At 39.2% G+C, this 21558-nt stretch overlaps 1 protein-coding gene across 1 annotated transcript; it reads right to left on the bottom strand.

Annotated features, from left to right (window-relative positions):
• Positions 1-19701: 19701 nt before the first annotated feature.
• Positions 19702-21354, bottom strand: LOC147638529 (membrane protein PM19L-like). Its single transcript, XM_086795949.1, has 4 exons — positions 21109-21354; positions 20795-21011; positions 20082-20127; positions 19702-19892 (listed from the first exon to the last, which is right to left on the bottom strand). The coding sequence occupies exons 1-4, from the start codon at positions 21242-21244 to the stop codon at positions 19737-19739; spliced, it is 555 nt and encodes a 184-aa protein (XP_086652075.1). The 5' UTR covers positions 21245-21354; the 3' UTR covers positions 19702-19736.
• Positions 21355-21558: the final 204 nt, after the last annotated feature.

Genomic DNA, 21558 nt, shown 5'->3' with positions numbered 1-21558 from the left:
GCCACTTCAAAATCAAACTCAAGAAGGATGATAAACCACCTCACAATCCTTCCAGTTGCACAAGGCTTATTGACCAAATATAGCAATGCTTGATGGTCCACAAAAAATATGAATTTGTTTGCCAAAAGGTAATGGCGAAACTTTTTTACTGCATATATCATGGACAAACCTTCTCTTTCTGTTGTGGTATAATTCTTCTCAGCATTGTTCAACTGTCGACTAGCATATGAGATTGGGAAATCCTTATTATGTTCTCCCGATTGAGCCAAAATACATCCAATTGCAAAGTTTGAAGCATCAATATGGACATGAAAGATTTGGTTCCAATCTGGTGCCCGTAAGATGGGTGCAGTCACTAATGCTTGCTTCAACTTTTCAAAGGATTCCTCACACTCATCAGTCCAATTAAACTTTACAAGAAGAGCATATAATGGTCTGGCTAGGACAGCGTACATGTAAATGAATCGACGATAATAGCCACAATGTCCCATGAATGTTTGTACCTCCTTAGGGTTGATAGGCCGAGGTAATGAGACAATGACATCAATTTTATCCATATCTGTTAAAATCCCATTGCGAGAAACAATATGGCCCAAGATTTTCCCTTGTCTTACCATGAATTTGCACTTGTCAGGATTCAAGCATATACGATAAAGCTAACACTTTTGAAACACAAGTCTGAGGTGTTCTATATGATCATCACGTTCATGTGAGTGAACACATAAATCATCCATGAAGATCTCAAGAAATTGCCTAAGGTACTCCTTGAATACATGACTCATTAACCGCTGAAAGGTTGCTGGTGCATTTGTTAGACCAAATGGCATAACACGATAGGCAAAGATGCCATCTTCAGTAGCAAAGGCTGTCTTGTGTTGATCCTTTGGATCAATTGACACTTGATTGTAACCGGAGAATCCATCCAAGAAACTATATGCCTTTTTCCCTGCAACTCGTTCCAGAACATGATCCGTGATTGGAAGTTGGTAATGATCACGTACAGTAGCTGCATTTACCTTCTTGAGGTTTACACATACTCGAAGTTTTCCATTTTTCTTGGGCACCACTACAATAGGGGAGACCCATTCAGTGTGTTCAATCTCATAGATAAATTTTGCCTCTAAGAGCTTGTCTATTTCTTCTTTTATCTTTCGTGCAAAATTCTCATTGTAAGTGTAAGGATGTTGCTTGGAAGGCTTTGCATCCTCTCGCAATGGAATGGTATGCTGACATATGCTTCGATCAACTCCTTTGAGGTCTTTATAACTCCAAGCAAAAACATCGCGATACTCCTTTATTGTTTGAATTAATAACTTCTCCTCATCTAAGGACAAGTCTGTGGCAATCCACACATATCGAGGCTCTTCTCTTGGCTTAGCAATATCAATCTTTTTTGCATCTTCTGGACCATCATATGAAATCCCTGGCACGCTTGGCTTTTGTCGCATGGGCTGTTGAAGAACAATCTTCCGATCTTGAAGAGTGTACTGTGTGAAGTTGGGGGGAACATTGAGACCCTGTTCTTGTCTTCAATGAGTCGTCACTCATTGAAGACCATGTGGTTTTGAGCTCTCCTTTGCCCTCTTGCATAGGATTTTTTTGTTCAACCGTTATCTTTGCACTTCCGACATTCTCTTTTGAATCGGTTTGAGGCTTGAGTTTTGGTTTTTGTTTCTTCGTCTTTTTACGATTTTTGCTAACAGTTTTTAGCTTTTCTCCTGCTTGGAATCCATCTGATTGTTTTACTTGGTCTTTGATACTATCTTGTGCTTGGACATAGTATAGATATCCGTTCTTTCCTGAGAAGTGAGGTGGTGGTCGAGAGTGTTCATTCTTAACCTCCTCCTTTTCTTTTTGTAGTCTCTCACGTCGTTCCCTCTCATCTTGTTTACGGATTCTCTTATGGCTCTTACAGCATTTACGTTTAGGTCGGCTTCGAGGGATCTCTACTTGAACCTCCCTTCCTCTCAAGAGTAGGCGTACCTTTCCTAACTCTTCCTCAGGGATTATCACATCATTATCAAAATCAGAGTCCCATCCATCTTCCTTATCAGCATCATTAGCAGATTCGAGTGTTAAATCCTCCACTGAGACTTCCTCTACATGCAGTGCTGTTGTGGATGCATTCCTATAGTACAAATCATCTAGAAGGTCACGTGGTTGTACCATTCGTATAGGAATAATGTCATATCCATCTGAGTCACAAAATTGAATTGGCTTAGGTAAAGCACATGTCGATAATGTTGCAAGGACATGACTCCATTCTAGTGGATCAATTAAATGCTCAGGGAAGGGTTGTGGAATGTATGCCTTGTCTGATACACTTCGATTACTCTTAAGTCTCTCAGTGTTGAAATCCCTACATGAGGCTCCACACATCCACAGATCTTCTCGCCCATCTGACAATGTAACTCTTGAGCCCTCAGATGAAGCAGAATCAAACTCATCTATTGGAGACCTTGTTACATCACGATATGAGTGATTCTTTAGGTTGACCCTTGAGATGACAGAATCATGTCGGAGGTACAAATAATTGTATCCCCAATCTTGAATCATTTGAAATTGTCGCATGAATGGTCTACCCAATATCACTTCATAGTTTGGATGTTTTCCAAAATCCACTACTGCAAAGGTGTGCTCATATTCAATCCCACATGTGGTGACCAATATGTTCTCAAGCAGCCCAAGGGGATGTTCTAAGCTTCCATCTGCTAGCTGCAAGCGCATCCTGGTACTCCTAATAGCTGGTTTGCCCCACTTTTCCCAAATGGACCTTGTCACAATGCCCACTCCTGCACCACTATCAAGTATTGCAGTTGAAACTACTTTTCGCACTTCTAATGGGAGGGTAGCATTTCCCTGATCGTCCTCACAAAATTTTCCTACTTTGTTGATAGGAACTGGCAAAACATGCTTTATCTCAGGGTGTATAGTACACTCATGGTGACCCTTTTGTAGCAATACCTGCTCTGAAAAACATGTGGCAATATCATTCCACAACTCAGGTCGAAGCTTTATCAAATCAAGCAAAGGTAAGGTACAAGCCACTGGTGCTGACAGAATAGCTTGCACGATACCCATATCCATCTCCTTTGTCAACCTTTTATGCATGGAGGGTATCCTCAAGGTTTGAGAACAGTTCTCATATTCTCCCAAATATGATGGTAAGGTTTTCATTGTATGCTTACTTCTAGGAGAAACAATTGTTTGAACTTCCTCCTGGATGCTTGGGTGTCTAAAGTTGTTTTCTGTGCCCCTGGTAAAATCCACCTCAGAGAATGGAGGTGAACTAATAGAGGACATATTCTCATTAACTTTCTCATGAACTGTTGCCCACATCTCATTTGCCATGTCCTCGTTAGCATCAATAATTTCATCATTGCATGGGAAGACAAGGCTAGGTGGTGGCTGAATACCTTCTTTCAATGGGGTGGCAATTGTTGCAGACTTCTCGCTATGAGATTGTGAGATGAGCTCACTTCTCATTTCCCGACTTGATGACACTTCTGGTATGGTTTCTAATGTTGGCTTAAGAGAGGTTGGGCCCCGAGGAATGGGTGGAGGTGGTCCCTCAAGTATTGACTGAGCTTCCCTAATGAGTTGCTGATGTACAACTAGATTGATCACGAGGGTTTGGGTATTCTTGAAGCTTCTTGGGTAGCTCAGATAAAGCTGCAATGCGACTTCTATGAGCATCGATGATGGCATCTAGAGTCTCATTCACCTTATCCACAAAAACAGAACCCCCAGAACTATCCTCGGTCGTACTAGCCTCAGCTTGTTTAGCACTAGGCCCAGGTTGAGGTTGATGCTTCTCATGCACTTCTTGGGATGTAAAAGTTTTATCCCTCATGTTTTGTTTAGAGATTTCTTGAGAACTAGTGGATGCACTTTTAGTTTGCTTGTTGCAGTTCTTTTTCCTCCTAGTGGTCCTTTTTCTATTGGAATGTAGGGTCTTGTCCACTAGATTTGCCTTTGCATCCCTAGTTCGAGGTGTCTCATCAGTTTACATTTCGGCATTTCGTGTCTGTGATCTAGTCATGACTCTAAGTGGCACAACATCCTCATTCTCAGATGAAGGTGGCGATGGAACTGCCCCTACAAGGTTGAGTGAGACCTTTAGTTGAGAGGTGCCTTCCTCATGTGGTTTCAGCAAACAATCCTTTGGGAAGTGTTCTACACAACACCCTAGACAATATCTTTCAATTGGTGGAAACTGTGGTACTGTTGTATTGGATCGAGCTGCTTGCCTTGAGCAATGTGGACAATCACGAGCCCAATGGGATTCTCCGCACTCATAACAGGGGCCCATTAGTTTGGCTTCTACTTTCCTTTGCTGCCATTGACCTGAGGGGCCTGGAGTCCTAGGTTGGTAGCCGCCTAGCAACATCAAAGAATTTTGTTCCCCTGGTTGAGCCTCCAGTGCTTGGCTTGGGTATGCGGGACTTTCAAAGAGATTTTCCTTGGATGAATATGATGCATATTCCTCCTCCACATAGCCTGGGTTTACCAAGTCTCTACATATATTTGAATTGTCTAGTCAACAACCCTCACAGGAGCAGTCCCAGGAGCAGGAGGTTGAACACCAAGAACAGGTCTTGCTTGCTCTTGTGCCATCGGTGGCTTACGTTCAAAATTAGTATACTGTTGATACATTTGTGGAGCCACTCCACCCCTTTGCTGCTCACGCTCCTGTCTCATTCTTGCAATGCGAGTACATTCCTGTGTGGTGTGGGTAAAGTTCCAAGCAGCACAGGCCTGGCACCACTTCTTTGTGGGTTGGTTTGTGACTAGAGGAGAAAAGGTATTACATTCCTCGGTTTTATGGTTACCGCCACATGCTCCACAAAGATGAGGACCTGTAGGTAGTACACTCCTCATTCGCTGCTGCTATTGTTGTGGCTGCATGGGTGGGCGATAGGTTTGTCCCAATCTCCTTAGTACTAGGTTAGCTATCTGGTCTGGATTTACTAGTGCACTAGACCCTGAACTTTGGTCATCACCCCACTGATCTCTAGGTTTCACCTCAGGGCCAGAACCATCTTGGAATTTGAAGTTATCTGTGAAATCCATAGCATCATGGCAACACTCATTGAAATTTGTATGCTTCTTTGCATAGAGATGTGTGTGTAGTGTTGAATTTTTGAGTCCTTTTAAGAAGAGAGAAATTAATCGACTCTGGGCGGGCTTCTCATCTTCTGGGCAACGGTTAATGTACTGCTTCATTCTATTTACACAGTCTCTAACACTCTTAGTCTCGTCTTGCTTGAAAGAGTAGATGTTTGCTACCGTGTCATGCTGAATCCCCATCAAGGAAAAAGCAGCAATGAATCTCTCTTCCAGAACTCGTAAAGAAGATTTGTCTGAAGCCTCTAGTGCCTGAAACCAAGCAAGGCCTTTTCCTCAATACTGAGCCCAAATCCTTCAATTTGAGTATGCTTGTCAGCTCGAACTGCTTGCCTAAATGCTGCTACATGGTCGTACGGATCTCCCGACCCTTCATACTTCTTTACCAGTTTCTGAAGAGTTGATGGCCTTACTTGTCTTGAATACTCATCATAGGGCCTACGGCCTCTCACTCTCAGTGGGAATTGTTCCTCTCTTTGGTAAGATGGTCCACATGCATCCCAAATTGGTGTGGATCCCCTATTACCAGCCTCACCAACCCCCTCCAAAGACCTTGTTACCCGCATTTCAAGAGGTGCATTTATGGGAGGCCGAGTTGGCTCCCCTACCCTCCAATTGTCATAGTGAGAAAAACGTTGTTGTGGTGTGATCTGTGGTTGCACTTTTGGTGTAGGACAATATCTTGGTGCTAGAGTTGGGCTACTTGCAGTGGTCCACTTTGATGTTGAGGGTCCCTCTCTAGTGAACTCTCATAGGGGAGGAGGAACAGTTTCTCCAAGAAAGGCTGTCTCTCCTGGTTTAGCTGTATTTGTTGAGAACACTTCCATGAATAATGGTTGTCCTTTCCACGTGAGCTCCCGAATCTCCTTCCAATCTAAGGTTCAGTATTCATTGGCCCATTTATCAACGATTCGGTTCATGTGTCCTGCAAGCTTCTCAACTACCACCACCAGTGCTAGAGGAAGATCTAGCTCTGGCAATCTAGTTGTGGCATAATATCCCTCTAAAGAGTCCTTATAGACCTCTTGAAGTGGGTCATCCTGTAAGACCTTTGTCACTGGAATTTATCGTACAAACTCCCATTTGGTTCTCAGCCCCCTGATCCATTTTTTTCTTGCCTTTCCTATCCCTTTCCAAATTTAGATCTACAAGAAGTAAATCATCTATGGATGGCTTTGAGGACTGGGCATTGGATGGTCCTGGCATGTCCGGCTCAATGAGCCAATCATCTCTAGACTCCCTTGCTCTGGAAAGCTTTGATAAGTCTAAGAACTCGGTTTTAGAGAGCTCCCCTAATTTGTCTACATTTTCTAGATGGTAGGTGACTTCGTAGCGAACACCATCTCCACCCATGTACATGTTACCCTGGTCATTGACTAGAGGTGCTCTATCAAGTTCTGAGAAAATGTATGCGATCTTAACAAGATACCGTTGTTGTGGATCCTTAAAGATCTCAGCTCCTTGAGCATTCGTGTAGACATATTGGAGTCTCACATTGAGTGTTAACCCCATAGTGTCGGCTTCAAATGGATTAAAAGATCTTGTGGGTGTCCTATTTGGGGCTAAGGGATAACTATTTGATGGCCCTAGATTGTCCATGGACAATGAGCTAGTTGTTCTCGAAGGGGTATCCGATTGGGATTCGGAAAGGGTTTCAGCAATATCTGCCAAATTTCTTACCGATTGGGTCCCACTTTCCTGCGTAGGTACTCTAGAAGGTGCCCTAGGCCCTATGGTGGCAGAGTCTATAAGACGTCCCGACCGCAAGTGCATAAGGTCAAATTTTTTTTTTTTTTTTATGTTTTTTTTAATATTTTTTTCTTTTTTGTTTTGTTTTTGTTTTTGTTTCTTTTTAATATATATATTTATTTATTTATGTATATATATATATATATATATATATATATATATATATATATATATATATATATATATATTACCCTACCTAACCACTAAATGCAACTAAAATGAGTATGTGTGTAACTATCTATTTATTATTTTTTTTATTTTTTATGATTTTATTTTTTTACTTTACTTTTTTTTTCTTTTTTCCTAATTACACAAAAATATGAATTACGCTAAAAAAATACTAATTATGCACAAAATTATGAAAATTTTAAAACAATGCAAGTTACTCTAATTATGCAAAAAATTACATAAATTTAAAAATATAAAAAATTACAGAATATGCAAAGAATATGGATTCCTAAAAAAACACAAAAATTGTTTTTTTTTTAATTTTTTTTTATTTTTTTTCTTTCTTTCTTTCTTTTTTTCTTTTTTTCTTTTCTTCTTTTCTCTCCTTTTTTTTACTTTTTTTTTAAAAAAAATTTATTGTTTTATGGTTTTTTTTCTTTTCTTTTATTTATTTTTTTATTTTTATTTTTAAAAAAAATAAAAAACAAAATAACAAATTTTTAAAAAAAAGAAAAAATACTAACCTTATCGTTATCTCCTCCGACGAATCGTGCGGCTCCGGATTCTCTGCCGCCTCCACGCGCTTCCTGCAACGCCTCCACGCAGGTCGCCTGCAACGCCTCCACGCAGGTCGCCTGCAACGCCGGCCCCCACACGTTCGTCTTCAATGCCTCCAAGCCACCTCCTTCCACGCGGCCTTGCTCTCCACGCAGGTCGCCTCGACTGCTGCTCCAAAGACCTCCAGCTGCCAGCCGCCTCCAACTGCTGCTTCGCCTCACAGCTGCCTTCGCTAGCCAGCAACTTACTCCTCTTGCTACAGCTTCGCTTCGACGGCCTCCTCGCCCTTCTTGCCAGTCGCCTCCTCCTCTTCGACGGCCTGCCTTCCGCCTCCACCTACAGCCACCTGCGTTGGCCGCAGCAGAGGCCACTTCACTGTGCCACCGCCTTCAACGCTGCACAGTCAACTCAACTCCTTCGCGTCGCTTCCAGTTAGCCGACAGCTGCAGCCTCTCACCGGCCAGTTGCCTCCATGCGCCACACCGGGCCCTCCTCGCCGGCCACCTTCTTCTCGTCTTGCTTCAGCCAACCCTACACTTTCTTTTGGCTTCGCTCGCCTCCACGGCTACTCACCCTTCAACGGACATCTGCAATGCCCCTTTCACCTGAGTTGCCAGCCGCTGATTTCTCCTCTACAGCCGGCCAGTCACCTTTCCTGCGTTCGCCTCTGCCGTCGCCGGTCGCCTCCACTTGCTTCAGCCAGCCGACCAGCTACCCGTCAACTCCACCCTCTCTAGGACGCTCTGCTTTACTCGCTTTTTAGCTGTGTTTCCATGTTTTTGGAGTTACAATTTCCCTATATTATTTTATACATATATATGGCCTTCGGGGATACCAAGAAAATATGTCTATTGTGTTTACCATCAATCAATCCTGTTTCACACTCTAGCCCACCCTAGGTCTCCCACTAATCTTTTTCTTGAGCTGGGGTCTAGAATGCCGCCCCTACACTCAAACAAAGGAATGCTTTGTTATTGAGAACTCTTGTCAAAGCTAGCTCAACATATATAAAAAGACTCCTCATGTTTATCTAATACATATATCGCACTTGGGAGCCTATGGAGCTTGCATAAGCTATGGAAGAGCTTAGCAACGCACCTCTTTTCTTTTTATTTTTATTTTTACTAATCACATGTTAGCAAAAAGCATGAAAGCATGAAATGGCAAAAAAAACAATGAATGTAAGCATAATGATGGTACTTGAAAAGGAATAAAAGCAATAAAACATAAAAAACAATGCGGGAGAAACCTCAACCGCTCAATGGTTTTTTTCTTATCCTAACCTTATCCACTCACACCGGGATCGCACACCCGAACTTAACCTAATCACTCAATGGTTTTGCAACCAAAAGAGGAAATAGTGGTGGTTTCCACACACTCTCAACCGGATTTGAGTCTTCTCCCCGGCAGCAGCGGCGCCAATGGAGAGACGGAAAACTCTCTCACTTGTAGCAAGAGTAGTATGATCCACATGTAGCTCAATCCAATGGGATTTGCATCCCTTTCGGAGCTAGGGATTCAACTCGTACCGGTGCACAAAAGCTTATCCATTTGATGGAGAGAATGCTAGGAATACTACTACTATTGACATAGACTTAACACACACACAAGCTCAATCTTGCTATTGCTCACTCATCTCCACATTCCACTCATCCATGCATCCAAACAAGAAGAAAGCTTAGGTATTGCATACACAAGATCAAAGCATTCTTCATTCTCAAATACTCATTTCCCTAGCATGCACAAAAACCTTGATACTATCAACCATGAAACATGCACACTAGAGAATAGACATGAGAAGAGAGACAAATATCAACTCATTGCATTGAATTAACAAAAATAGAACTTACAACAATGTAGATGGGGAGAGAGAAGAGCTTGCACCTCTATGGGAAAAGAGGGAGAGCTAGTCTCAAGAGAGCTCAAACATGAGTTTGCCCAATGTGTCCATAAGCTCTCAAATGAGCCACTTTTTATACAAAAACTCTAAAACTCCCAAAAGTTCCCATGTGGGATTATTGTCAAACCCACTCCCACACTCATCTACAACTTGGAACTCTTTACAAGAGCCCTAAGTGTCTTTTTGTTGCATCCTTGCATTGATCTACGCAACACACACATATATATATACATATATGTATGTATGTATGTATGTATGTATGTATGTATGTATGTATATATATATATTAGCATTAAGCTTTAACTAAGCTTAACATAAGCTTTCAAACAACCCTCTCCATGGGTTTAACAGTGTGCAGTGCTGAGAGAAAAATGAAAGGAGAAAATTCGTGCCCACGCCATCGCCCGTCACCGTGGCCAGAGAGGAGTGGAGAGAGAAGAAGAAGAAACAATATAATCCCAATCTTTAATTTGCCCTTTTTATTAAAGCTTTTAATCCACTATTTTCTTTTCTTTTCTTTTTCCTACAATATGCGCTTTTTCCCTCCATGGATTTATGGACACTTTTCCACAATGGATTATGGAATTCGAGCTCACCAATTGCTTAGCAATTCTGAAAATAGGATTTTCATCTCCTCATCTTGTTGATTTCATCCATATAGATGGATTAGAGAGAGGATTAAGATTCTTGAAGGTGGTTTTTAGGAAGAAGAAGAGTAGTTTTGGTTTCACAGAGGTCATTTTTATTAAAAAGGTGACATTCAATCATACCCCTTAATCTCAATTACCATCTAAGGGCTCAAAAAAATCCCATACTTGTGTCCATGGGTTCTTCACTCTTTCACTACTCTACCCTTTGGGCTTTAGTGATTTCCTCCCTATTCTATTCCAAGTATCTCACAGGATCTTTAAATACTTGATAAAGAATATTACAAAACTCAAATAACACAAAAATATAACCATACAATTGAATTCAAATAAACTAGACTATGCATAAAATAAAACAGCAACAAGAGATAGAGTAGAAAGTACTTCACCACAAGAGACCCATACTACGTGCAATCTCCCCCCTCAAGCATGTAGCTTCCACTTTCACGACTTGAGTATTTAGAGAATTATATTCAATAAAAATAGCCCAAGGAGCTAATAATAGGTGTACGTACAATTTGGGCTTGCTTTCCCACTTTTTGGGCTTTGTTTTACATATTAATAACCATATCAATATTCCTAAGGTTTGTACATATCAAAACCTTTGCCCAATTATAAATACTAATTGGCCTTTATGCATAAAATAACCTTGTGCACACTCGCACATAAAATAACCTAGCCATATGAAAGGTGACATAAAATATCCTAGCCACATGAAAGGCTATAGATGACATAAAATATCCTAGCTACATGAAAGGCTATAAATGATTAATGAAACTCTAATACATGATTTGTAAATGATCTCCATCTTCAATGCTACCACTCAATCCACCATCCATACGACACCTCAATCGGTACCCTCGTATAGTGCGACACCTCAATCGGTACCCTTACACATCTACTGCCATACGACACCTCAATCGGTACCCTCGTATAGTGCAACACCTAAATCGGTACCCTCGCACATCTCGGTTGTAAGATTCCTCCTCAGCTTGAATAATGAAAAAGCTTTTACCTCAATCCCCTATAATCATTCCCTATTTCAGAATGTAAGAAAATATTATTTTTCCTTGTTTTTGCCTAGAGAGAAGAAAATTCTAGAGAGAGATAATTTAATATTGAGATATTTTTAGATATAAAAATTCTCCTAATATCTAAAATATATTTCCCTGAAATAAAAGTTCAAAATAAATTCTCCAATGTGCATTAGGAATCAATTAAAAATGATATAAGGAACCTTAGCCTAAGGGTCTAGATTTTCTGGTCCAATTAAGGTTCCTATGGGCCAATAGGATTAATCCATGTGTTGGAATGAGATAAATCCAATGAATAAAAGAAAATACCCAAAAATGAGTAAATGCTCTTATAAGATGAAGAGTTGACTCAGTACAAGGTTTATTAGTTAAAAATAAAGAGATATTAGTACTAAAAAAATGAGATATTTTAAAAAAATGATGAATTTTCGACACCTTGGTAATAAGGAGAGGGGGACCTTTGAGGTAGGCACCTCCTTCACATGTGTGGAGGGTTTTTAATTCAAAAAAAATGTGATATTTTTATCTCTCCTCTCTCCTGGATCAAAAGGGGAGACGAACTGGTCCAAATCTTGTCCAAATTCAATCAAACTGAAGCTAGAAAATTCTAGAACCTAGTTGGACTCAAGAAAATGGTATTTTTATGCTTTTATGTTAACAAAATAATGGTTAATTCTTTTATATTATTTATAAGTAGTTAAAAACTTTTTTAATTGATTCTAAATGAGAAAGAGATAATCCTATCAATTTGGAAAAAGAGAAATAATGGAAATATCTTAATCTAGTAGAATAATCATAATTAAGTTTATGATTATGGTTAAAATTATGATTCAAATTCATAGTTTAGATTTAAGTTTAAGAATAGATCTTCTATCATATTTGCATTACAATGTTTTTTTTAATAAAAAATATCAGTAATAGCAGCAGCGAAGCTATGGCAAAATTTTTTAAAAATAATACATATCTTATTTTATGCATAATGCTAAAAGAGGACTTCCTACCATATTCTAGATTAAACATCCTATGTAAAAAGAATGATTTTCATCATATTCATGGAAAATAAATTTTTAGTATTTATGCATAAATATTTAATTAAAAGAAAATATGAATTTTTGGTAAATTTATTTTTATGCGAAAAGAGGAATTCCCATGATAATTGAGATCCAAGTAATTAAACAGTAAAAGAGAAATTTTTGGCATATTTAAAATAATGGATATTTTTATTTAATTTAAAAAAGAGAAATTTTAGATATATTTATTTTATGTATAAGAATTTTTAAATGATAAAAGAGGAACTCCCATGACATTTGGAATTCAATCATTTAAATGCAAAAAGAGGAATTTACGCATATTCAAAAAATGGATATTTGTATTTAATTAAAAGAAGAATTTTTATGGTATTTTAAGTAAAGGAAGGTTTAAATTAAATTTTGGTGAGACAAAAGAGGAATTTTTACCATAATTCCACCTAGAAAATTAGGGTTGATAATTAAATTGGTAGAAAGAATATTCTTAGATATTTTATGTGGATAAATCACCAAATTGATATTTAGCCAAAATTAGATTAATGGAAGAAGAGTATTTTTATAAAAATCCAATATTCTCGTATAAAACCATTTCTTAATCTATTATGGTTAGGAAGGAATGAAATTCATTAAGTTGGAATTTTCCTTATGGTTAGAAGGTCAATAGATTTTTATCTGAAGAAAATTCTTAGAAATCAAAGTTAGAAGTAAACTGAATAATTTTGGTTAGACCACGACTGTGAGAGGGGTGGCCAGTAAACTTCCCGATCTCTCGAATCTGAATCAAGCAAAAACCTCGTGACCAATTCCAATTCTTGACACAAAGAATAGACTACCGTTGAATTAGCATAGTTTTCTCTTAACCGAAATCACCAAGAATCTAATTGGAAATTCAGTCAAATGATGGGTAGATTACCCTGATGAGAGATCATTGATTCTCATTAAGAAAATTTGGATTAAGGGAAAAGGGTTTTGTGGAACCAATCTCGAACCGGGAATTCTACTTGCATAGAAGCTCTGTTTTCTTTCAAAGGACTATTTTATGCCATAATGTTGGAGGAAGCATTTGGTATGTGTTTAACTAAGGAGAGACTCGTTGCAACAGCTGTTGGCGAGGAGTCGTTGAGGGACGTCGCTCTCACAGTAAAACCTACCAAGGTCTTGACCAGCCTCGGTATAATTAAAATGGTGCGCTTCCGGTGGTACGATGGGTGAGGACCGATGAAGCGGTCCCTGAGTGAAGTGCTAGGACACCTAAGTAGGATCCTAGAGGGTTCTGACCAGGTGATGCACGGACTCGCGGTTGCTAGGACACCCATGCGTATGTCGAGGAAGATACGAATGAACCAAAAGAATGACTTTTTTGAATGGAATTTTGATATTGGATCTCGTTGGTTGACCAGCTGGTCTTCAACAGAGAGTCCGGATGATATCTTTTGTAAAACAATGGACTCAATATTTTGGAGGATTATCATCAATAATACTATGATTTCATTGAAAGATTGTTTTAAAGACAACCGAATCTGTTAAAATGGCAATTTCATATTCGGTGTGTAAGTGGTATGACTACCTTGAATTTTGCTTGAAATGCCAGCTAGGGGACCCGGGAACTCTTTTCCTTATCGGTACCCGAGCAAAATAGAACCAAATTTTTATAAAGGAATCCCACCAATATAGTGGTTAGGCGGTTGGCTAACCGATGGACCGGTTGGTGGATCGGGGGATTTCTGCAATACAGATAGTTACGATTAACTTACGTTAGTTAGAATAAGTCCTAGGAAGACCCTTGTTCTGTGGGAGAGAATCAGCGGGCTGTGCCTCGCTAAAGGAGGAAAAAAGCGATGATTCTATGGACCAAGTGCAAGTCTCTTCCTTGATTTGACCATGTGACTTTCGGGTTCAGTCAGATCAGTTTGGTTAGTTAAGACTTTGACTCATTAGATCAATTCTCCCATTAAGACTTTGACTCATTAGATCGATTCTCCCGTTAGATGATTTTCTTGGTGGAATCACCCGTGCCTTCCGAGCGAGGGAAGTTTTTCCTGGCTCGATTTGTTTCAAAGGAACTGCCGGGCTAGTCTCTTGTCCGGATATCCGTGGGTGAGGCCCCGAGTGTGGATCCCTGCCCTGCGCAAGAGACTGACGCTGCTTCCATCTCGCCAGGGCCCTCGGAGGGTCTCACATCGCGGGGCAAAGGGGGCGAGGGTCTCACATCGGTACCTATACTCATAGACAAAATCAACATTAGTTAAACAATTAATTGAACACATCAATTAATTCCAACATCATCATGAGAATATACGCAACCATAATATCAAATTACACGTACCAACAAGCATGGGTCACCCTCTAAAGAATTAATCAGATTCGCTCTTAATTCTTATACCACACTTGGGTCACCCTCTCAAGAATTAATCAGATTCACTCTTACAATTAATACTTTAGTCACACTTGGGTCACCCAAGATAAATAGTCAATTTTATTATTCATAACAAGTTCACTAACTTACCTCGAGAAAACAAATTGATATTTTATCTTCAAATACTGTAAAATTTTGTATTAAGCTCATATTTTATGCACCCTATTAAAGGAACTTGGGAGCACTCACAAGAGCAACATCTCATGTCTTTGGCCCATGGGAACACCATGGAATTCCTTTTTTCTGTGAGGTATTCTTGGTCTTCTTATCATACTTCTTCCTATGCTCAACAGAGAGTCTATAATGTATAGTTTCTTAGAGAACTATATTTAGAAGGGTAGTTGGGAAATATATTTTTGGAGAAGTCCACTTATGTCCCTACATGATGCTCATATTATAATATATAAGATCTCCTAGAAAAATAACTTTCTACAAAAATAAAAAAAGTAATAATTATATGATTAAATCTTCATATTCTAAACTTAGAGGTTCATATGATAGAACTTGATATATTCAATTGTATAGTAGAGCTGAAATGAGGTTTTTCATTGGATTTGGGTGGTTGAATGACTATGTTTCGATATCGAATGTGAAAGTTGTTACACTTTAAAAAGTGTAGTCCTAGGGGTAGTTCGCCGAGACGAACTACCCTTGGAAGACCTTCTCAAGGGGTTGCTCACCAACGAACTTCCCTTAAAGACCTTTTCAAAACATAGTTTTTTGGATAACTATACTCGTTAGATGAAATCCCAGTAACATAGTGGATATGTGTGCATCAGTCTTCCAAAAAACTTATTTAAATCAATGCTTTCGTATGAAGAAATTTGTAGGTATCCATGTATAGTTCTTTGGAAACTATACCTCCAAAAGCTCCTCCTAGTAGGGATAGTTCTCAAAGAACTGTACTAGAAATGCCATAAGCCCCTTATCTAGCTTATCTAATATTCTGTTGTCACTTAACCAAAACTATGAGGGATCAACATTTATTTAGTCAGACAAAACTATAAAATAATAGTTCTTAGGGAAATTATATTTGGAGAATGTGTCAAAATCACATATTTGACCCAATTAACATGAGTTTTTTCTCCTCCGTAGTACGGATGCTCGAAAAATGGACATCCCCAGCAAAATATAATATACAAAATGAATAGTTACGTACTAATATATTAGCAAATTGAAGTATAATAATGAATTTCTCGGAATATGGACATCTCGTCTCAATGGAGATGCAGCCTAGCGGGGTAAGGTGTTGAAGTCCCATGCATGAGGTGTTGGGTTCAAAACCTGCTGGCTGTTGACGGCGGCGGCATGAAAGAACACATGCACATGAGCACAAAGATCCCAAAAAAAAAGGAATATGGACATCCCAAGCAAAATATAATATTCAAAATGAATAGTTACATACTAATATATTAGTAAATTGAAGTATAATAATGAATTGTCAAGTTTTGATATTTTATAGAGCTTTTTGAATAATTATACCAAATAAAGCAATTGTAAATTTTACTTTTTTGTTGTAAAGCATATTGCAAAATATGTACTTATCAACGTATCAAAGCATACTAGGATAAAGCTACATTGTTCACAACTAGCACACATACGTGATAAGAGCTAAAGTGTTCACAACTAGCCCACATACGTGACTAAAGTGTGCATAACTAGCTCTCATAACAAATGTGATAAGACTACAATGTTCACAAGTAGCCTGTGAGGTGGGATTTCTATCATCCGAAGGGACATGGTGCCTTGAGGGTATGCTAGCCCGCCCCGAATAGGTTGCCTCTATATGGGGAGGAGGTGCAAGGAGAGGTGGAACCTCACCCGCACCCGGGAAGGCCTAACGTGCCTACCCGGTGCATGAGTGCGTTCCTAAGGTGCCTACCATGGGTCCGTGCTTTTCCACCTCACCCGCACCCGAGAAGGCCTAACGTGCCTACCCGGTGCGTAAGTGCGTTCCTAAGGTGTCTACCATGGGTCCATGCTTTGCCTCTCCTTGCACCTCCTCCCCATATAGAGGAGGCAAACTAACCTCACCCGCACCCGGGAAGGCCTAACGTGCCTACCCGGTGCGTGAGTGCGTTCCTAAGGTGCCTACCATGGGTCCGTGCTTTGCCTCTCCTTGCACCTCCTCCCCATATAGAGGCAAACTATTCGGGGCGGGCTAGCGTACCCTCCTCAAGGCACCATGTCCCTTTGGATAGAAATCCCACCTCACATAGCCCACATACGTAACTAGAGTGTGCCCAAGTAGTCTTAATAAAACAAATGGGGAGGACTAGAGTGTTCACAAAGGCCCACATATGCGTGACCAGAGTATTCACATCTAGCCAAAATAAAACACATGATGGAGAGTGTTCGAAATTGGCCCACATATGTGACCAGAGTGTGCACAACTAGTTCAAATAAGAAGTTAAATATAGCTAGAGTAGTCAAAACTTGTCAACTCATGTGTGACTAGAGTGCACACAACTAGTTCAAACACAAACAAATATAGCTAGAGTAGTCAAAACTTGTCAACTCATGTGTGACTAGAGTGCACACAACTAGTTCAAACACAAACATAGAAAAGGCAAACAAGGTAGAGTGTTCACAACTGCTATAAAAAATCACTACTTTCTTTGGTGCAATCATTCTTATAAATAACATTTTTTTATCTATAAAACATCAAAACTTAACGAAATATTATTCTACTTCAATTTGTTAATATGAATTCTATTAGTATGTAAATATTCATTTTATGTATTATATTTTGCTAAAATGGATAAGTACAACGTATAACCTATAGTTCGTCCATATATATTTGTCAAACTCTTTATTCGGATATTATAAAACGAATTCCCATATAGCCTATAATGCGACTTAGCTCGAATTCCCTCATGGCTCATGATGAGCCACATTCTCAATTGGATACTATTTCAGCATCCAAGAGGTGTTCCCAATACATGTGATCAAGCTAGTCTTCCTTACACATTTACACAATAAGGAGAATTGGGAGCATCTGTATGCTCTCACCTCGTGAACAAAGAAACAAAACATTCTTGACATTTTGAAATTTGAATTTCATGTGATGAATCCCACATTTCAATTCATGACCATAGAAAATCCAAAATATCCAAAGAATGAATGGCTTACCTAAGCTACTCCACTTCTCATCCAATGATTGGACTTCTTCAAGAAGTTATGGCTTTGATAGATTTCAACAACAAAAAGAGGGCTTCACATCTTGGGAATAGTGATTTCGTAAGCTTTGTAAGAATTCTAAATACTTTAGATGTTTTGTTTCCTTTGTGGTTACACATTATTACCCAACATTATTCCTTATAGGTATGTGCTTTAATGGAGCATAGCATTATTGTTGATTTTCACATCTTGGGAATAGTGATTTCGTAAGCTTTGTAAGAATTCTAGATACTTTAGATGTTTTGTTTCCTTTGCGGGTACACATTATTACCCAACATTATTCCTTATAGGTATGTGCTTTAATGGAGCATAGCATTATTGTTGATTTTCATCTCTCCCAAAAAAGTGATTAATGGGGACTTGGGTGGGGACTTGGGGATGGACAATATGGCTTTTCAAAGGGAATATATATATTTATATTATATATATATATATATATACATATATATATATATATATATATATATTATGTAAACAATAGGAAATGAGCCTTAAAGAAGATAAGAATTTCCCCCTCATTGAAATGGGGGTTCTCTAAGGAGTCCAATTAAACTAAACTCACAGCAATGATGATGATTTATCATAAGAGGGGCCACATCATTTGTCTTTCATATATATATAAGAATGGAACTTTTATGCTCTATGCCCGTCAATTTACTCTCCCCCTTCTCTCTCTCTCTCTCTCTCTCTCTCTCTCAAATGGGGGTTCTGAAGGAGTCCAATTAAACTAAACTCTATTTTAGATGTCGTGGCAATGATGATTTATCACGAGTTTGTTTTCATATAAGAATAGAACTTTTATGCTCTCTGCTCTATGCCCATCAATTTATTGTAATTCTCTCTCTCTCTCTCTCTCTCTCTCTCTCTCTCCCCCCCCCCTTAACTGCTTTCAACTCCTAATATAATGTGGATCTCCCCGCTTTCAACTCCTAATATAATGTGGATATGTGGACAGATTAGCGAACTCGTATACTCAAAAAAAATTTCTACAGAAATTAGACAACTCATACAAATTGAGTGCATGAATTGGTACTCGTAAAAAATTGTATTAAGATATAACTCATAAAAGATTTCTACAGAAATTCATACAAATTGAGTGCATGAATGACTAACTAAATATTTCTACAGAAATTAGACAACTCATACAAATTGAGTGCATGAATGACTAACTAAATATAAAATTGGTACTCGTAAAAAAGTGTAATAAGATCTCATAAAAGATTTCTACAGAAATTAGAGGACTCATATAAATTGAGTGCATGAATGACTAACTAAATATAATAAAATTGTACTCATACAACAAGATTGCATTAAGAGAAGTCATAAAAGATTTCTATCATATAAAGATTGGATTAAGATAACTCATTAAACATTTCTACATAAGTTAGATAACTCATATAAATTGAGTGCATGAATGACTAAATATAAAATTGTACTCATAAAAGATTTCTACAGAAATTAGAGAACTCATATAAATTGAGTGCATGATATAAAATTGTACTGTAGAACAGATTAGAATGTTATACTATACGGGAACATCTATGCATATTTCACTATCCACTCATATAAAATATTTCTACATTAATTAGAGAACTCAAATATAAATCGAGTGTGAATGACTATATATAAAATTGTACTCGTAAAAGATTGTAGAACAGAAATTAGAATGTTGTACTTAACGGGAACATCTATGCATTTTCACTATCCATTAAAAACTGTTTATAGAATTATCCATGCATTTTGCTATGGCGATCAGTTTTATCATTTTTAAAGGAAAATATTCAGTCCAGAAATGATTATAAACGTTAAAAATAGTAATTTAAATGTCAAGAACGCGAATAAAAAAGAATCTTTGAGAACATGGGATATATATTATATAGTAAGAAAGCGAGAACGTATACACAAATGTGGTGGTGGTTCTGAAAGGGTTCACACTGCGGGGGCTGCTGCGGGGGCCTTCATCTGGGGTTCTCCTGCGTAGGCGGGATCCCGTGTAGATGCCCGGGTGCCCATGAGCACGTGAAGCAGGATGACATACAAGAACTGAGTCCCAGCCAGAATTATCAAGAACGACTCCAACGCTATCTGCGGGCCCCCCACCCAAAAAAAAAAAAAGTTAATACATTGGCCCCCCACAAATTAATTAATCCATTCAAGTTTCAACACTAAAAATAAACACAAGGAAACCACACGTGCGTGTGCATGTATATGTACTGTACATATACAGTTTAACGCAATTGTGTACAGTTTAATGCAACTGTATCTGGATCGTACCAGCCTCCTATCTCGTCCGCTCGTGTGAATCTCCTTGCACGCCAGCCTTTCAAATCAAACAAAAAGAGAACAAATGACCGAAACTCCCGTGAATTTATTCGTTTAAATTTTATTGAAGCCCCTAAATTCCATTAGGAAGTCAGCAAAAAAATCTCTTTATTTATTTATTAATGAAAAAATATCTTTAGTAAAAAAAATCCTCCTCGTTGAAGCTAAGCCTCTGCGCGCGTTCACACGCACAAATTCTGTTCATTAAGAAGAATAAGGCACAAATTCTGTTCATTAAGAAGAATAAAGCTAAGCCTCTGCGCGCGTTCACACGCACAAATTCTGTTCATTAAGAAAAATAAGGCACAAATTCTGTTCATTAAGAAGAATAAGGCTCACTCCCTCCACACGCGCGCAATTCAATTGGCTTCAGCGCGCACAAATTCTGTTCATTGAGGCTCACTCCCTCTCAACTCACGCACGCACACAGACGCACATACAAATACTATTCATTAAAGCTAAGCTCACTTTAGATTTTTTTTGTAAGGATGAAATTAATACTTAACGGCTCATATTTTATTTTTAAAATCTTTCCAAAATGAAGAATGTAAAGACCACACAAACACATTTAAGCTTCACACACGCACGTGCGCGCACACCCCACACACAAACCCATGCACGATACAGGTGTTTTGAGAAAGAAAATGGATCGTGGGGTACTGTACCCGAAGGCGAGAAGTGTGAGGAGCCAGGCGGTGAAGGCAGTGGCAGCGGCGGTGGCAAGGCTCTCCATCCTCCAAAGGGGGACGTGGACGAGGCCTGCAAGTGTGGAAGCCACACCCGTCACCCCTGCTATCAAGGCAAAGATAAGCACGAACAGCGTCGCCCTATTTCCGAACCCTGTTGCAAACGAGGCGGCCGCCGCTGCATTCCCTCCCAGGCCTGCCACCACACAAACGTGTCAAATCCCACATGCAAAAACCATAAAATAAACAAAAATATATATTACATATATCTACAGATATATATATGCGCGAACCTCGTGTAGCGTCCATGGTCCTGTTGAGCCCCCATCCTGCAATACCATTCACAACCATGTACATGCAGAAGTTGAGGGCAGCCAACGGCCCAATCATTGCTTTGCCCGCAACAGCTCGATCACCAGCACCCGCCATCTCCCCTTAACCTTGATTAACCCTCTGTAATTACCTCTTAATTCTTCACGCACTAACCCAACGTCTATCCAACGCAACACACAGTGTATTTGCCGATGATTCTAGTCGAAAGTTTCAGCACGCCCCCGCTTAAACCATCAGTAGATTTCTTATAAAGGAAAGCGCGGACGTGAAGGTTCGTGAATGCCCCTACCATCACGACATACGCAATCTTTTCCACACGTGTCCCCTTTCCAAGTAAGGCCCAAGTGTTGAGCTTCCCGCACGTATCAGGGTTGCCTTGCCACTTGTCTATGCGTGTGGCAGATGACGCC

Source organism: Cibotium barometz, chromosome 5, assembly GCF_041138505.1.
Source record: "Cibotium barometz isolate CiBa-2024 chromosome 5, ASM4113850v1, whole genome shotgun sequence".
Classification (NCBI taxonomy): domain Eukaryota; kingdom Viridiplantae; phylum Streptophyta; class Polypodiopsida; order Cyatheales; family Cibotiaceae; genus Cibotium; species Cibotium barometz.
The sequence above is the reverse complement of the archived record's forward strand: the minus strand, read 5'-3'. Positions and strand labels throughout refer to the sequence as shown.

Bases quoted from the DNA above. Each gene is read 5' to 3' on its own strand.
- LOC147638529 (XM_086795949.1), bottom strand. From the start codon at position 21,244: ATGGCGGGTGCTGGTGATCGAGCTGTTGCGGGCAAAGCAATGATTGGG. The intron at 21,012-21,108 runs GTTCGCGCATAT...GTGTGGTGGCAG, and splicing joins GACCATGGACGCTACACGAG to GCCTGGGAGGGAATGCAGCG. The intron at 19,893-20,081 runs GTACGATCCAGA...GGGGGCCCGCAG, and splicing joins GCGGACGAGATAGGAGGCTG to ATAGCGTTGGAGTCGTTCTT.